A 17604-nucleotide genomic window follows, 5' to 3' on the forward strand; every position below is an offset into this window, starting at 1 on the left:
ATGGAGAACTGGAGTGTATTTAAACAGTGGGACAACAGGTGGTTAACTCGACTTTGTGGACCAGTACCTTCCAGCCCATTCACTGTGCCAGTGCTCTGTACTCTTTCTTACCCTTCCTAGAACGTGGGTGCCTGTGTTGTCAGTGAGATGTATCCTGGACACCTGGGGCATGCTGTGAAAGGTGGCAGTGGCTTCAGTGTTGCACTGAGGAAGTTCTGTCCGCTAAATATATTCCAAAAGTACAGCCAGCTCCCAGTTTAACTGGCTTAGATGTGTTATTTAATATCTTAAAATATCCTTGACATTTGCAGGCATTTTAGAAGCTGTCAAAATTGAAGTTGTGTAAAAAATGTATGTATGAAAACCAGTAAAAAATTTAAATGTCTCAGAACACTTACAAATGTTCTTGTACAAATTTTCTGTGAAAATTCTGGCACCTGCCTTTAGATAAAAGCAAGACTGGAACATCTTACATCTGCTGCTAATTGTGGGTGTTCTGACTTTACTGAGAGGCTTAGCTGGCTGAATCCATTGCTTCCCATGCGGGAGCAGAGAGTTGTTAAGATTGTTTCCTCAGTATCCAGCTGGTGCAGGACCCATCGTCTGATTGATTATAATGGGTAGTTTAGGTTGTAACTAAAAGGCAAGAATATGCAGAGAGTAGTTTAGGTCGCTCTGTGAAATGTAATCTGTAGGCCTGTTTCTTTGAGAGAAAATGGGGTTCCACTTCATGGGATGTTTGGACAGTGGTTTGCTGAAACGTTGTGGAGTGTAAAGCATGTATTGGTAGTATCAATGCTTGATTGTGAAGGGACTTTTGTTTGCATGTAATGAATGTGGCTTGAGATGTTGGCAAATTTTGTCTGATTTATATCTTGTTTTCCAGCATCCTCCAGGTCAGACGAGAAGGAAATATAGCTCCTGCTCCACCATATTCCTTGATGACAGTACAGTCAGTCAGCCAAATCTCAAATATACCATCAAATGGTGAGTACCAGAAGGGCCCATTGGGACAATGTCTCTCTTATGGTCTTGTTTAAACATTCATAATTAGAACTCAGATCAAAATCCAACATTGAAGACTGAAGAATGGATTGTAGCCAAGTTTGTCTTTAAACTTAAGCTTTTCAAAATGTTAATTCATTAGATATTTGATATGTTGCCTTCCATTCAAGATAACTCAACACACAGTTTAGTGAAGATGATTACTATCTTGTCTGTGGTATTATTTGGCCATTAGCATCATCTAGTTTTGATACCAAAGATGTGTTGTTTTTATGAAGACACAGTAGGAAACAACTGTAACTTACCTCATGTGAGGGGCAAGGTGAGTCTATTTATCCATCCCACCCTCCCTCCCTCATGCTCCCCTTCATTCCCTCCCTCCCTCCCTCCTGTAACAGGCTCTTCTGGCCCAATGAGCTGTGCTGCCTAGCAACCCACCTATTTAATATTTAATCCTAGCCTAACCCAGGACAATTTACATTGACCCTATTAACCTACTGACCAGTATATTGTTGGACTGTGGGAGGAAACTGGCTTACCTGGAGGAATCCCACAGAGTCATGGGAAGAAAGTACAAACTCCTTCCAGGTGGTGCCAGAATTAAACTCTGAATCTGCAAAGCTGTAATAGTGACATGCTAACTGCTACACTGTCAAGGTGCCAGTGTATAAGAATAGATTATGGGGAAATGGAAATGAGGGGAATGCTCTGGTAGAGGTTTGATGGGCTGAATGGCTTTTTAAATCGTTAGCATATGTGAGCAAGTGCACTCCTAGTGTTGGAGAACTTGGGCTTTGCAGTGTCGGTTCATATTGAGTTCGTGGCTCTAAGCCTTTCTCTGTGATTGCTGTAAATGTTTTCCATCAGCGAACATTCAAAGGAAATGGGTGTGTACGATATAAAAACACAAGCCCAGCAGTTCTTACGTTACCTAAGGAGAATAAAGGAGAATTAGCTTTTCCGCTCAGTGACCTTCCTCAGAACACACTTGTATAGGAAGTTTGGTGAACTTTCATTGGATGTATATATATTTTTTTAAAATATTTCATATCATTGTCATGAATAGATCCTAACACTCTCACAAGGCTGCAGTTGTTGGTTTGTAGTCTATATAGTAGTACTAGTGATAATTGACTATCTCTGTATTCACAGGCATTGATTGGTACAATGCATTGGACCAGGTCTGAGTCTTTCAGACCTTTCATCTATTTAACCACACTAACCAGCACCTTCTATCTTCACTCCTTTGTCAGCCTGTATGTCATGCACAGTTTCCCACTGCCCTTGACCATCACGAATATACCATTTTAATAGCAGTACAATCAGAGCTAACTTCATGTTGACTGGCACCAATCGAGAACAATTTGCAATCAGCAAAACTTGCTGGTCTGAAATTGGCAGGATTAGGCCATCTTTGCTTTAATGCATGGCATGTTGCAGTTGTGAAGCAACCGTCTTGAGATCAGTTTGTGATTGGGGGTCCCAAAGTAAGAAAGAATGGCATGGTAGTGTAGTGTTTAGCATGACACTTTACAGTACCAGTGACCCAGGTTCATTTCCTGCTGGTGTCTGTAAGGAGTTTGTACATTCTTCCTGTGGCTGTGTGAGTTTCCTCCGGGTGCTCTGGTTTCCTCTCACTGACCAAAGATATACCTGTTGCTAGGTTCATTGGTCATTGTAAATTGTCCCATAATTCGGCTAGGATTAAATCAGGGGTTGCTGGCCGTTGCAGTTTAAAGAGCCAGAGGGATCATTCTGCACCAAATCTCAATAAATAAATACTGTAATTACGATAAATTTATTTATTTAACAACACAGAGGAGTGGTCAAAGTGGGAAGTACTTATATTAACTAGAATGCTGTGGGTAGGAATTTGGTACTTTATTGAATCAGTTGCCCAAAGTTGCTCCTCTGTTCCAAAGGATTGTGAACTAAATCCTTATCTTGTTATTTATTGCTATTGATTTATATCTGCATTTGCACAGTTTGTTGTCTTCTATGCTCTTGCTCTTTTATTGTCCCCGTTTACAGTTACTGTTTTACATATACGCTGAGTATGCCCGCAGGTAAAAGAATATTGGGGTTTTACGTGGTGATATGTCTGTACTCTGATAATAAATTTTACTTTGAACTTAAATGTATTGGTGCACAACTAATTTAACCTTTCTCCGAGGGCTAAATTTGCCTTCATAAATATAATAAACAAATGAACTTTGTCTTTAAATAAAGTATATCAGTGTTCAAAGATCATCTTGAAGGAAGGAACAACTTCAAGCTGCTCTTTTCCCATTTCAGTTCCCTCTTTAAAACTTTGCTCTGCTTCCCAATCAAATGCCAAGGTAAGAGAACAAAAAGATGTATCTTTCCATTACAAATTCACCCTGGAATATACTCTACACATACTAGAGTATGAAGGCGGGTTTTTCTGAATGCTTGTTAAAAATGTGATTGCTTCCTGAGCATACCTGCTTTGAGATGCACTTCTCTCTGCAACCTGTCTCGTCTGGACCTGCTGGCTCATTCCAAGTGTAAAGGGCGCCATCTGCTGTCCAAGATGTGGAGTGCAGTAACCCAATTAAACCATGTCCAGAGTTGAATGCTGAGAAGTTTTAAATGCTTCTCTTAACATGAACAGCAGTAGATTGTGCCTCAGCTGATAAGACACTGATTAATTTTATTTCAGTTTGTTTTTAAATGTCTTTTCATCTGTGCTGCTCATCATTCCTCAACTGAGAGAACAGGCAACTTGTTCTTGGTATTGTTTCTCTGGGGACTAGCAGGAAGGCTTGTGAACTGCATGTGGTGCTCACAGTGTGGTCTCCTCTGCACTGGAGAAACTAAATGCAGGTTGATTGACCATTTTATAGAACAAGGGTGATCGTCAACTATTGCTGTCATTTTAATTCTCCATCCCACTCCCTCTCTGACCTCGGCTTCCTTTATTGATCTAATGATGCTCAGGATATGCTGATGGAACAACAGGTTGTCCTCCGACCAGACACATTACAACCCTTGGAAATTGCCCTGGGAAATTCCTTTTTCACATGCCACTGTACCTTTGTTTAATTTTTGTTATATGTATTTTCTTGTCCCAACTATGTTTTTGAATTAATTATCTCTACAACCTTAGTCTGCACCCTATCACAGTATTGGCTTTGGTTAGTCCATCATTCTTTTCATGGAACTTAAAGCACACTTATGATTGTTCCAATTCAGTTAAATTGTCCTTGACTTGTCAACTCCTTTTCTCTCCCTACTTATGCTGCCTGACCTGCTGAGTTCCTCCAGGATTTTGTGTGTATTACTCTGGATTTAAAGCATCTGCAGAATCTCTTGTGTTCATGTCTTTGACCTGCTTCCAGCACTGTTTTTGATTGATTCTTTGCTCTGCATAACCTCCCCAAATACACTGAACTGAATTCCATTTGTCACTTTTTCTCCAAATGTCCGGTCTATCAAAACCTTCATGCCATTAAAAATTTTTTCTCCCACACTCAACCACACCCCAAAACTTTTAAATTATCTGCACATTGGAAATTTGTACTCCTGGTTTTATCTGGATCCATACCCATTCTAAAGTTTTCTTGGGGAAAATCTGATAAAAAGTATTCAGCCTGAAATGTTAAATCTGTTTTGCTCTCTGTATATGTTGCCTAACCTGCTGAGTATTTCCAACATTTTCAATTATAATTTTTGATTTCCAGCATCTGCAGTTTTTTTTTACTCCAGGCTTGTATTTACTTGTTTTTTTGCTTACCTTGCTTTTAAAATAATACTTAGTCGCTCTACAATTCTTTGGCACTACTCTTATTTCCAGGGAGTATTTGAAAATGACTGTCAACCTCTATATTTCTCTCCCATTTTGACAACCCGTGCTACATCTCAATTAAATTTACCTGAGATGCTGACACTTCTCTTAAAATGTTTATCCCATCCATCATTGCACACTCTTTAACTCTTTATTTGTAACTCCATTGTCTGCAATCTGCCGTTTTTTTCTTGCAGATAGCCCAAGGAATTATTATAGAACTTTCACCACATCCTCCATCTTCATGCGCAGCTTATCTTTTTAGTTTCAATAATTTCTACTCTTAGTCATCTTATTTATCTTTATGTACTCGTGAAACATCTAGTTTTTCTTTGAGTTTATTTGTCAGTAATTATTCATTCTATGTCTTCCTGTCTTAATTTCCCTTTTTGATTTAAGCTCTATAGTTTTGTTGTACATCTGGGTTTATGTAGTACTTTGCCATGTCTGTCCTTGGCTTCTTTTGCAAATCCTGCTTTCCATGGGTCTTATCATCCACTGAGTTGTTTTTCCTTTTGTGCAATATGTTTGCCACAACCCTCTTAAGTTCCACGAGGTGCTCCAGTAATGCATAACCTTCAAGTAGCTGTTTCCAATTTATTTTTGCTGAGTTAATTTTCAGGCTGAAAACCTTTGCTCTCCCCCAATTTTGTCTTCACGCTTTTCCAGAACAATACTTAACTAGTTGAACCAGAGACATAGGACAAAAGGGGCCACTTTGCTCATAGAGTACTTCCCTGCCATTCAATATGATCATAGCTGATATAGTCTAGGCGTCAATTCCTCCTCTGTGTCAAATCCCCACAATCCTCATTGCCTGATAGTAAAAAAAAGCCATTTGCACTTGTTATACATATAATGATCTAGCCTCCAGAGCTCTCGGGTGGAAAATACCAGAGGCGCACGACTCTCTGTAAGAAGGGAGTGCCGTTACAGAATCCAAGTGCAGTGGTATTGTTGTCAGAAACGTGGCTGGAGATCTGTGCCATTGATTCAGAAAGATGAGTTGAGCTGCCAGCTGGCAGATGAGGTCATTTAAATTCAAGCAAATTAATAAATCTGGATTAATACTAGTCTCATTAACAGTAACAGTGAAACTGTCAGATTATCGTTATCTAGTTCACTAGTGTGCTTTGAGGAGGAACTCTCTCATCCTGGCCTGGTCTAGCTTTCATGTGAGTGCAGATTCCCCAGCGTGGTTGACTTGTGACAGTTTCCTCAGTTCAGGGGTAATTGGGGAAAGATGATAAATACCAGCTATGACAGAAATGTTCTTCAATAGATACTTCAGTTGCCTTGGAGATCAGTTAACTTAAAGCAGTGGCCGTAATACGAGTCCTCTACATTTTTGATGATCTATGTATTAGGAATATTTACAGAAATCACACTTTTTCAATTACTTTACAGTTTATACAGGTCATTGAAAGCACTCAGTGAGAAGGAATTGTTGTCCCATTAACTTTCTACCAAATCCCTTTGAAATTGGAATCAAATAAGAAATGGCTTCAAAGACTATTTTTCTTTTCACTTTTGAGCACGAATTGAATGGTTGTAGCTCTTTCCCCGCTGGCTAACAGTATCATGATGAAAGGTCTCAGCCTGAAATGTTGACTGTTCACTCCCTTCCACAGATGCTGCCTATCCCTGCCGAGTTCTTCCAGTATTTTGTGTGTGGAGCTAACAGTATTGTTCTGTCTTTATTCACATGCTGTTACCCACATGTCTCTCAGATGACAAACATGATCTAAGACAGTGCAATGGATGTAAGAACTCGGCTAAGAATTAGCAGAGGCAGTCTGTTTCCCTTCCCCCCCACCCCCACCCCCATCCAACGCTATTGACCTTGAATTTGACTTGGAGGGAAACAGAACCTTGAACCATCCCTGGAATAATCTACTTGTTGTCATTAATGAGCCCTCTGCCATGAATGCTTTAAGAAATTATTGTTCTTGAATTAAATCTGTTCAAAATATGTATAGTGCCCCTTGCTTTGAAGAACTTGAGAACAGCAATCTGATTTTCCTTTTCCTTGTTTTGGTATTTGCTTGAACCACCTCATCCGCATACAGTTAAATGGCTTTAGCTGAAAGTTCAAGAGATTAGGGAGAAGAACCTACTACCCACTTTCTGAGATTGTGAGTGGAGATTTTAGTACTTGAATTCTGCAAAATATTTTAGTATTAATTAAGGAAGACCCTGTGCTGATTTTAACAGCAATATCCATAAGAAAAATCCAATGAGTTTTGCAGAGTAATAATAAAAACACTAAGAATTTCCAAATGCACCAACAAATGCTCGAGCTCATAGGACTAGATGCTTCAATCCCTTTGATAAGCAGATCCTAACTCGGGTCATAGCATAGAGATCTTGAGGTCAGGCCTTATGGGTGGCAGATGTTTCCCAGGGGGCACTCCCCCTTCTTAGATGTTTCGTCAGTTTAAGCCCACTACATCTCCAGAGGGCCTAACAGTGCGTCCCACCATCCCAGGTGCACCCCCCTTCACATCCGGCCACCCATGGGTCATTTTAGAGCCCAGCTGCCATCACTCCTTTTCATCCACAACCGGTATTGCACTTCAGCAGAATGTGACAGTAATCTCTTCCCTCAAATCTCCAAATACAAGGATAGATTTTCAAATGCTGTCATTCTAAAGTTCAAAGCTGCTTTGCTTGGCTGTCTCCAAGAGTTATTTTGTTGCTTGCTGCTGGCCCTGGCCTCAGACTCCCAATCCCTTCAGCAATCTGACCAATGCGGTAGTACTTTGGACTTTGTCCCATTTAACTGTTGAAACTTAAAGACTCTAAATTAATATGCCTTTATTTGTGTTCTACTATTCTGCTAGTGTGCTTTTAAATACTTTGGGGAATCTCCTTGGCTTCTCAAGACCATCAGAAACGCCCTAATGAAATGGCAAAAATTGGCTGCTTTAGGCCTTGTCCCTCAGGACTCTGCTGAAGCCATTACAATAAATCAGGGAATCTCACTGGAATTTCAGAGCTGAAGTTTTCTTTCTAGTGTAAACTTTCCACCATGTCTCTTCTGTGTTGCTGCAGCTCCCTCTGCTTGTTCTATTCTGGGAAAGTGCATGATTGAGGTTTAAGCTATGAAACATTTACGGAAATTGCACACCACGATTCTTATTATAAAACCGCAGTATTGCAGTTCAGCAATCTCTTCCCTCAAATACAAAGATAGATTTTCAGATGCTATTTTCCTATAGTTCAAAGTAAATTTATTAACAAAGTACGTTAATGTCACTATGTACAACCCTGAAATTCATTTTCTTGCAGGTATTCACAGTGGAACAAAGAAATACAACTCCACTAACAGCCAATGTGCAAAAGAAGAAAATCTGTGCAAATACCAAAAAAAATTATTTAATGGATAGATCGATAGATAGATAAATAAGTAAATAACTACATTATACTGCGAACATGTTTTGTAGAGTCTTTGAAAGTCAGTCCATAGGTTATGGAATCAGTTTAGAGTTGAGGGGAGTGAATTTATCCATGCATTTCAGTCTTCCATCAGTTCTTTGGGGAGTTTGATAAAAATCTGAATTTTGTGACCTTCAATTAGACTTGCAATTGAATCCTTTCATTGGCAGACCATCAGATGTTTGTGCTAAAATAATTGTAAATGCACAAAGACAGTTTAGCTTATGCTATGTCAGCAGGCTCAGCTTACGGATGATAGGCAGTTGACATTCATGATGTTGTCATCTACAATTTAAGACTATTGATGTTCTCAAACACTGATGCTAAAACTTCTTTTTCTTTATAGTGTAGCTCTTGCAATATATTACCACATCAGGAACAGGTAGGTTGGTAGTTTGAAACAATTAATTTGGACTGTTGTTGATTCTTTCTTTGTTATCACAACCCAATATCGCTATCACTTTCTTTCCTCAGAGATTCAGATGGACGAATGTTATTAGATATATTTGATGAGAAGCTCCACCCATTGTCGGTTAGTATTTTTGGTCTGTGTTTACTGCTGTGTAGAATGAGCTCAGTTTTGAGATAGGATGGTGCTAACCAAGGCTCACAATCCCTCAAGTCTTTTTCCCTTGTTTAAACCCCTTCATAATCATTCACCTCATCAAACCATGCTTGATGAAACATAGAAACATAGAAACATAGAAAATAGGTGCAGGAGTAGGCCATTTGGCCCTTCGAGCCTGCACCGCCATTTATTATGATCATGGCTGATCATCCAACTCAGAACCCCGCCCCAGCCTTCCCTCCATACCCCCTGATCCCCGTAGCCACAAGGGCCATATCTAACTCCCTCTTAAATATAGCCAATGAACTGGCCTCAACTGTTTCCTGTGGCAGAGAATTCCACAGATTCACCACTCTCTGTGTGAAGAAGTTTTTCCTAATCTCAGTCCTAAAAGGCTTCCCCTCTATCCTCAAACTGTGACCCCTCGTTCTGGACTTCCCCAACATCGGGACCAATCTTCCTGCATCTAGCCTGTCCAATCCCTTTAGGATCTTATACGTTTCAATCAGATCCCCCCTCAATCTTCTAAATTCCAAGGAGTACAAGCCCAGTTCATCCAGTCTTTCTTCATATGAAAGTCCTGCCATCCCAGGAATCAATCTCACCTTCTTTGTACTCCCTCTATGGTAAGGATGTCATTCCTCAGATTAGGGGACCAAAACTGCACACAATACTCCAGGTGTGGTCTCACCAAGGCCTTGTACAACTGCAGTAGTACCCCCCTGCTCCTGTACTCGAATCCTCTCGCTATAAATGCCAGCATACCATTCGCCTTTTTCACCGCCTGCTGTACCTGCATGCCCACTTTCAATGACTGGTGTATAATGACACCCAGGTCTCGTTGCACCTCCCCTTTTCCTAATCGGCCACCATTCAGATAATAATCTGTTTTCCTATTTTTGCCACCAAAGTGGATAACTTCACATTTATCCACATTAAATTGCATCTGCCATGAATTTGCCCACTCATCCAACCTATCCAAGTAACCCTGCATCCTCTTAGCATCCTCCTCACAGCTAACACTGCCACCCAGCTTCGTGTCATCCGCAAACTTGGAGATGCTGCATTTAATTCCCTCATCCAAGTCATTAATATATATTGTAAACAACTGGGGTCCCAGCACTGAGCCTTGCGGTACCCCACTAGTCACCGCCTGCCATTCTGAAAAGGTCCTGTTTATTCCCACTCTTTGCTTCCTGTCTGCTAACCAACTCTCCACCCACACCAATACCTTACCCCCAATACCGTGTGCTTTAAGTTTGCACACTAATCTCCTGTGTGGGACCTTGTCAAAAGCCTTTTGAAAATCCAAATATACCACATCCACTGGTTCTCCCCTATCCACTCTACTAGTTACATCCTCAAAAAATTCTATGAGATTCGTCAGACATGATTTTCCTTTCACAAATCCATGCTGACTTTGTCCGATCATTTCACCGCTTTCCAAATGTGCTGTTATCACATCCTTGATAACTGACTCCAGCAGTTTCCCCACCACCGACGTTAGGCTAACCGGTCTATAATTCCCCGGTTTCTCTCTCCCTCCTTTTTTAAAAAGTGGAGTTACATTAGCCACCCTCCAATCCTCGGGAACTAGTCCAGAATCTAACAAGTTTTGAAAATTTATCACTAATGCATCCACTATTTCTTGGGCTACTTCCTTAAGCACTCTGGGATGCAGACCATCTGGCCCTGGGGATTTATCTGCCTTCAATCCCTTCAATTTACCTAACAACACTTCCCTACTAACATGTATTTCGCTCAGTTCCTCCATCTCACTGGACCCTCTGTCCCCTACTATTTCTGGAAGATTATTTATGTCCTCCTTAGTGAAGACAGAACCAAAGTAATTATTCAATTGGTCTGCCATGTCCTTGCTCCCCATAATCAATTCACCTGTTTCTGTCTGCAGGGGACCTACATTTGTCTTTACCAGTCTTTTCCTTTTTACATATCTATAAAAGCTTTTACAGTCCGTTTTTATGTTCCCTGCCAGTTTTCTCTCATAATCTTTTTTCCCCTTCCTAATTAAGCCCTTTGTCCTCCTCTGCTGAACTCTGAATTTCTCCCAGTCCTCAGGTGAGCCACTTTCTCCAGCTAATTTGTATGCTTTTTCTTTGGAATTGATACTATCCCTAATTTCTCTTGTCAGCCACGGGTGCACTACCTTCCTTGATTTATTCTTTTGCCAAACTGGGATGAACAATTGTTGTAGTTCATCCATGCAACCTTTAAATGCTTGCCATTGCATATCCACCGTCAATCCTTTAAGTGTCATTTGCCAGTCTATCTTAGCTAATTCACGTCTCATACCTTCAAAGTTACCCCTCTTTAAGTTCAGAACCTTTGTTTCTGAATTAACTATGTCACTCTCCATCTTAATGAAGAATTCCACCATATTATGGTCACTCTTACCCAAGGGGCCTCTCACGACAAGATTGCTAATTAACCCTTCCTCATTGCTCAAAACCCAGTCCAGAATAGCCTGCTCTCTGGTTGGTTCCTCGACATGTTGGTTCAAAAAACCATCCCGCATACATTCCAAGAAATCCTCTTCCTCAGCACCTTTACCAATTTGGTTCACCCAATCTACATGTAGATTGAAGTCACCCATTATAACTGCTGTTCCTTTATTGCACACGTTTCTAATTTCCTGTTTAATACCATCTCCGACCTCACTACTACTGTTAGGTGGCCTGTACACAACTCCCACCAGCGTCTTCTGCCCCTTAGTGTTACGCAGCTCTATCGATTCCACATCTTCCCGGCTTATGTCCTTCCTTTCTATTGCGTTAATCTCTTCTTTAACCAGCAACGCCACCCCACCTCCCCTTCCTTCATGTCTATCCCTCCTGAATATTGAATATCCCTGAACGTTGAGCTCCCATCCCTGGTCACCCTGGAGCCATGTCTCTGTGATCCCAACTATATCATAATCATTAATAACAATCTGCACTTTCAATTCATCCACCTTATTACCAATGCTCCTTGCATTGACACACAAAGCCTTCAGGCGCTCTTTTACAACTCTCTTAGCCCTTATACAACTATGCTGAAAAGTGGCCTTATTTAATGATTGCCCTGGATTTGTCGGCCTGCCACTTTTAATTTTCTCCATAGTACTTTTTGCTTCTACCCTCACTTTACACCCCTCTGTCTCTCTGCACTGGTTCCCATCCCCCTGTTGTGAACTAATCTCCTCACGCCTAGCCTCTTTAATTTGATTCCCACCCCCCAACCATGAAGACAACCATTCTTCTGTCCTGACCACTGCTGTCCCTCAGCCTTTACACAAAGAAACAGAATGGCAAAAACTTTGCCTTCGTTGCTGCCTCATTTGACAACTATCCTGAGTGACTTGGAAGACCTTCACTATGATAGCAAAACATGAACTTCAAAAAACGATGTTTCCTAATTTTGTTGTCGTTTCATTATTTGAAAGAACTGAGGAATAATCCAAGTGCTGTTTGTTGTCAAGCACCCTCGGCTGAATGTGGAACTTTGTCAATCACAATAGGAAAGTCTGTCTTTACTTTCCACCTCAAAAACCCTAAATAATGAATCCAAATATCTTTTATGTGCTGATTTTCCAGCAATTTTACACTAATCGTATGCTTACCTATTTTATTCACCCAATATTACCATCATTTTCTCCTCCCTCTCCGGAATCTACCACTCATCTACAGACAAGTGGGAATTTACAGCGCCCTAATTAACACAGTTTTGGGATGTGAGAAGAAACCAGAGCATCTGGTGGGAATCCAGGCAGTCATGGGGACAACATTCAAATTCCATACTGATAGCAATAAGTCAGCATCAAACCCAGGTCACTGCAGCTGTGGGGCAGCAGCTGCACTGGTTGTGCCACCATGCTGCCCAAAAAGTTTGTGAAGGATACAGTACTGTGCGAAAGTCTTAGGCACCCAAGATTTTTTATATGGTTTCAGATGGCATGGCCTTCACAGAGCCCTGATCTCAATATCATTGAAGCTGTCTGGGATTATCTGGAGAAACAAAAACAAGTGAGACAGCCAAAGTTTGCAGAAGAACTGTGTCAAGTGTTCCATGAGCACTTACCAGCCAATTTTCTTAAACTACACAACAGTGTACCTAAGAGAGTCAATGCAGTTTTAAAGGCAACGGGTGGTCACACCAAATACTGATCTGATTTAGTGTTTTACTATTTACTGCTCATTTATAGTTTTTAGAAACTTTTCATTTCATTATTTTTGATGGCAGAGTTGCTTTACAGAGTTTTATTACACGTGCCTATGACTTTGCAACAGTACTGTAGGTTTGGTCATCTACGGTGAAACCTAACCTCCCCACAGACCTTGCTCCCATCTGCTAATGCCTTCTATCTAGTCTTCGTCTAGTTTCTGCCTTGCCAAATTTAGAGAGCTCCTGGTGAAACAGTAATCCATGAATTGCAGCATAAGGAGCAAGATAATATGACACAATGCACCAAACGTGTACTTCCTGGTTATTTTTATGATTTTATGATCTGTATAATAATTCCTTTCTTTTTGACAGAAAACAGAAATGCCAGCAGACTATGACCGACATGATCCAGAACAAAAACAGATTTACCGTTTTGTTCGAACGTTATTTAGTGCGGCTCAGCTTACTGCGGAATGTGCTATTGTAACTTTGGTGAGTATGTCCTGAACTGTGTCATATCTAGTCTTGCTTGTGACCAGAGTGTTGACTGAAATATTGCCTGCTGTGAATGCATTTAGTTTCATTTTGGTCTAACATAGTCTATTTATCATTTAGCTTGTGCGGATCTTCAATGTCTTTCCAGTTCACTGAAATTAGCTCTTCTCCAACAGTGTAGATTTTCCCCAAGATTCGTATCTGTATGTTAAACCTAATGATACCACAATCAGTGTTTCTTAAGTGCCATTTTGCTGTCCTTCATTCCCAAATCTCATTCTTTCCTTCTTTAAATGCAAACTGCTCAAGAAAATTTCTTTGTCCACTCTTTGAAAACTGTTTTCCATTCATGGAATAAACTCAAGGATTGGGCTTGATCTCGAAGAATGAGAAAACAGGTCCAAAAGGGATTAAGTGGTCGGTTTTCTTGCTATATTCCTCCACGCCTTTGATGTTGATAATGAAAAACTTTCTGAAGTCCCCACATTAAATAGGAAAATGACAAAACTCTCACGTTCTTGTATTTGTTGGTAACTTGCCTGAAGGTTTGCTACTCCACCTCCTTAATATTATCTGGCAGTCTACAGAATGCCCTCTGTAGTGGCTCTGTTAATGTTCCAGAAGACATATGAAAAGAGTTAGACCATTCGACCCATCGAGTCTGCTTTGCCATTCCATCATGGCTGATTTACTATCCCTTCCTCATCCTCCTGCCTTCTCCCTGTAACCTTTGACACCCTTACCAATCAAGAACCTATCAATCTCTGTTGTAATATCCTAATGACTTCGCCTCCAAGGCAGTCTGTGGCAATGAATTCCACAGATTCACTGCCCTCTGGCGAAAGAAATTCCTTTCCATCTCTGTTCAAAAGGGACATCCTTCTATGCTGAGTCTGTGCCCTCTGATCCTGGACACCCCCACTTTGGGGAACATGTCTGTGTCCGCTCTACGTGAGCCTTTCAATAGTCGTTAGGTTTTTAGTGAGATCTCCCCCCTCCCACTCTTCTAAACTCCAGTACGTAGAGGCCCAGAACCACCAAATGTTCCTCATATTTAACCCTTACATTCCTGGGATCATTCTCATGAATCTCCTCTAATGCCAGCACATCCTTTCTTAATCAAGGGCTGCAGAACTGCTGACAATATTCCACGTGTTGTCTAGCCAATGCATTATACAGTAGGTCTTCATCCCTCAACCATGTGCTATATATATCGACCATGGTCACACTGCATAGGAGTTAGACATCAATACGTAGCTAACATACTATGTACTTTAGTGTCTGATGAAGGGTGTTGACCTGAAACAAATAAACATTTCTCTCGAAAGATGCTGCCTGACCTACTGAGTTTCTCCAGCACCTTTGTTCTGCTCTAGCTAGCTAAAGTAGTTTTTTTTTGTTTCAGATCAATTTTATTGACAATTTCAGCCAAGGTAGACATTTGACCAATGCATCGGGATCAAATTTCACTCCAAAATAAAATTATATAATCAGTAAGCTCTTCCTGAATTTAAAACATTGCATTGGTTTGTTTTTTTAAAAAGACAGAACATCTGGTTCCACTATAGAGAGTCAAGGGTTTACTTCCCAATACCATTGAACTATTGCTGTTAAGCTCTTATTTCAAAATGATTCCTCACCTCTGTATCTGGAAATAACAAGTTTTTTTCTAATTATCTGAATGACTTCTGAAGTCCAGTGTCTTTCCAGCCAGTTCCTTCAAAGTTTTGACAGTTGATTAAACAGAGATGGAGTCGCAAATTGCAAAGTTAATTTATTATCAAAGAACATAGGAACCATCCACTGCCCTGAGATTTTTTTTTGCAGGCATTGACAGTAGAACAAAGAAATACAATAGAATCAGTGAAAAATTACACACAAAGATTGAGAAACAACCAATATACAAAAGCAATTTGCCTAAGATAATGAAGTAACAAAAATTAAAATGGTATTTGATCCTCAGTGTTCTGCTGACCTTCCTTGCCAATTAGAGTGGATGTGTGAAATGACACCACCTCTGCACTGGGATCTGATGAAAATGCAATGCAGCTTCTTCTGTTGCTAGGAAATGTAGATGTCCTCATACTTCTGTTATACAAATGCAGCGTTCATTAATAACAGGAGAAGTGAAGTAAATATGATTTAAATAAAAGCACTGCAACATAAAACAATCTACCTATACCAAGTTATCAAATCACACACTTTTTAGTACTTCTATAGTGTTTTTCCTTAATCAGGAGTATTTGCTCTTGGTTGTATTTACATTAAGACATGTTCTAGATGCTATGTATTTTCCCTTTATTTTGCTTTGCACGTATGTTTCCATTTACGGGGCTTATTGGCTGGTTTCAATTCAGTTTCCAGCTATCATGGTCATTTTGGACCACAAGATTACGCATTGAACCTTCTCATCTGAGCACATTAATTAAAGCAACATAACAGATGTAAAAGCAGTTTCCTTTGTTCCTTTAATGCAGCTAAAGATTCAGTGATGTATCACAGGTCCATCCTTATCTGGTTCCACCTCATCACCTACCTACCTCTGCCTCCTCTCCTCTCCTCCCCTCATTTGCCTTTTTTATGTTTTCACCCATCACCTATCACTTCTCTCCCAATAATCTCCCCTCCTACTCTCCCACATGGCTCCATCTGCCCATCGCACCACCTCTTGTCTGCTTCCTCCTATCGCTTTCCAGACCCTGCTTCATATTTATATACCAGCCATCTTCCCTCCATACTCTCTGACTTGATGCAGGGTCTCAGCCTGAAAAGTTGACTTAGACCTTTTCCCTCCATAGATGGTGCCTGACACGCTAAGTTCTTCCAACCATTTACCTGTTTCAGAACATTACAGAGATTGGCATTTCAGCGCAGTACCAAGCGAGTACTTGTTCCTGAAGTGCGGTTTGAAGATGGCCAGTAAGGTCTCTTGTGTTCTGACCAGAACCCTCTACCCACTCCACTCTTCTTCCACTCACACCTTATGAGTACCTGTTGTGTCTAATTTCTCTGCTGTAGTTACCCACAGGCAGCATTGACTCGGTGATGTTGCTAATGAGTCTCTGAAGCATCACCTGAGCCAGGACCTTTCCAGCAACAGAAAGGAGTGATATGCCCCTACTATTGCCGCAGATGGCCTTGTCACCCTTATTCTTATAAATGACAACGATGTTTGCATTTCTCCATTGCTGTGGGATGTTCTCATCAGTCCAGGCCTTGGTAGAGGGTGGACTCATTAGCAACATCACCGAGTCAATGCTACCTGAATTGCAGTGTGGATTTAGGAAGAACAGAAGCACGATCGACATGATCTTTACAGCCTGGCAGCTTCAGGAAAAGTGCTGGGAGCAACATCAGGACCTGTTTATGGCCTTTGTCGACCTCTCCAAAGCATCCAATAAATTTGTTAACATCCTCCACCAGTTCCACGATGGCATGACTGCTCAGGTGACCATAGGAGGACAAGAGTCCGAGCCCTTCCTTGTACGCACAGGGGTGAAGCAGGGGTGTGTGCTAGCATCAGTGTTCTTTAACATCTTCCTCTTGTGTGTTACCAAGCTTCTCCACAACGAGATTGAAGACAGCAGCGGTGTGGCAGTGGACGTCAGATTATATGGCAACCTCTTTGACTTCAGGAGGCTCCACGCAACCACCAGACTCTGTAGAGAGTGGATCCTGGAGCTGCAGTATGCAGACTGTGCTCTTGTGGCCCATACTCCGGAGGATCTTCAGACCGTCCTTGCTGTGGCAGTGAGAGCGTACAGCAGGATGGGGCTGACTGTCAATACCACCAAGACAGAAGTGGTTTTCCAATGGTGTACCAGTGTCCCACCCACTCTACCCGCCTTCACTGTTGGTGATGAAAACCTGTCAGCAGTGCCATCTTTCAAATATCTGGACAGCATTCTCTCTGAGGATAGCAGCATTGACAACGACATCCAGAGCCGCATTAAACAGGCATCAGCTGCCTTTGGGAGACTTCGGCGTAGAGTCTTTCAGAACAGGAGCCTTCGTCCCTCCACAAAGGTTGCCGCATACCAAGTGGTCTATGTCACCACCCTCCTTTATAGCTGTGAAACTTGGGTAACCTACAGCTGTCACATCAAGTCCTTGGAGCGCTTCCACATAA

General features: G+C 41.2%; 1 protein-coding gene across 2 annotated transcripts in view; it reads left to right on the forward strand.

Annotated features, from left to right (window-relative positions):
• The window catches only part of ccny (cyclin Y), a 244030-nt gene that overhangs the window by 205548 nt on the left and 20878 nt on the right, over positions 1-17604 (forward strand). For both annotated transcript variants that reach the window (XM_072253993.1, XM_072253994.1), the window contains exons 4-7: positions 887-987; positions 8598-8633; positions 8726-8783; positions 13353-13472. In XM_072253993.1, coding sequence (XP_072110094.1) covers positions 887-987; positions 8598-8633; positions 8726-8783; positions 13353-13472 — 315 coding nt within the window. The remainder of the gene's footprint in view (positions 1-886; positions 988-8597; positions 8634-8725; positions 8784-13352; positions 13473-17604) is intronic.

The sequence above is a fragment of the Mobula birostris genome, chromosome 3 (assembly GCF_030028105.1).
Source record: "Mobula birostris isolate sMobBir1 chromosome 3, sMobBir1.hap1, whole genome shotgun sequence".
NCBI lineage: Eukaryota > Metazoa > Chordata > Chondrichthyes > Myliobatiformes > Myliobatidae > Mobula > Mobula birostris.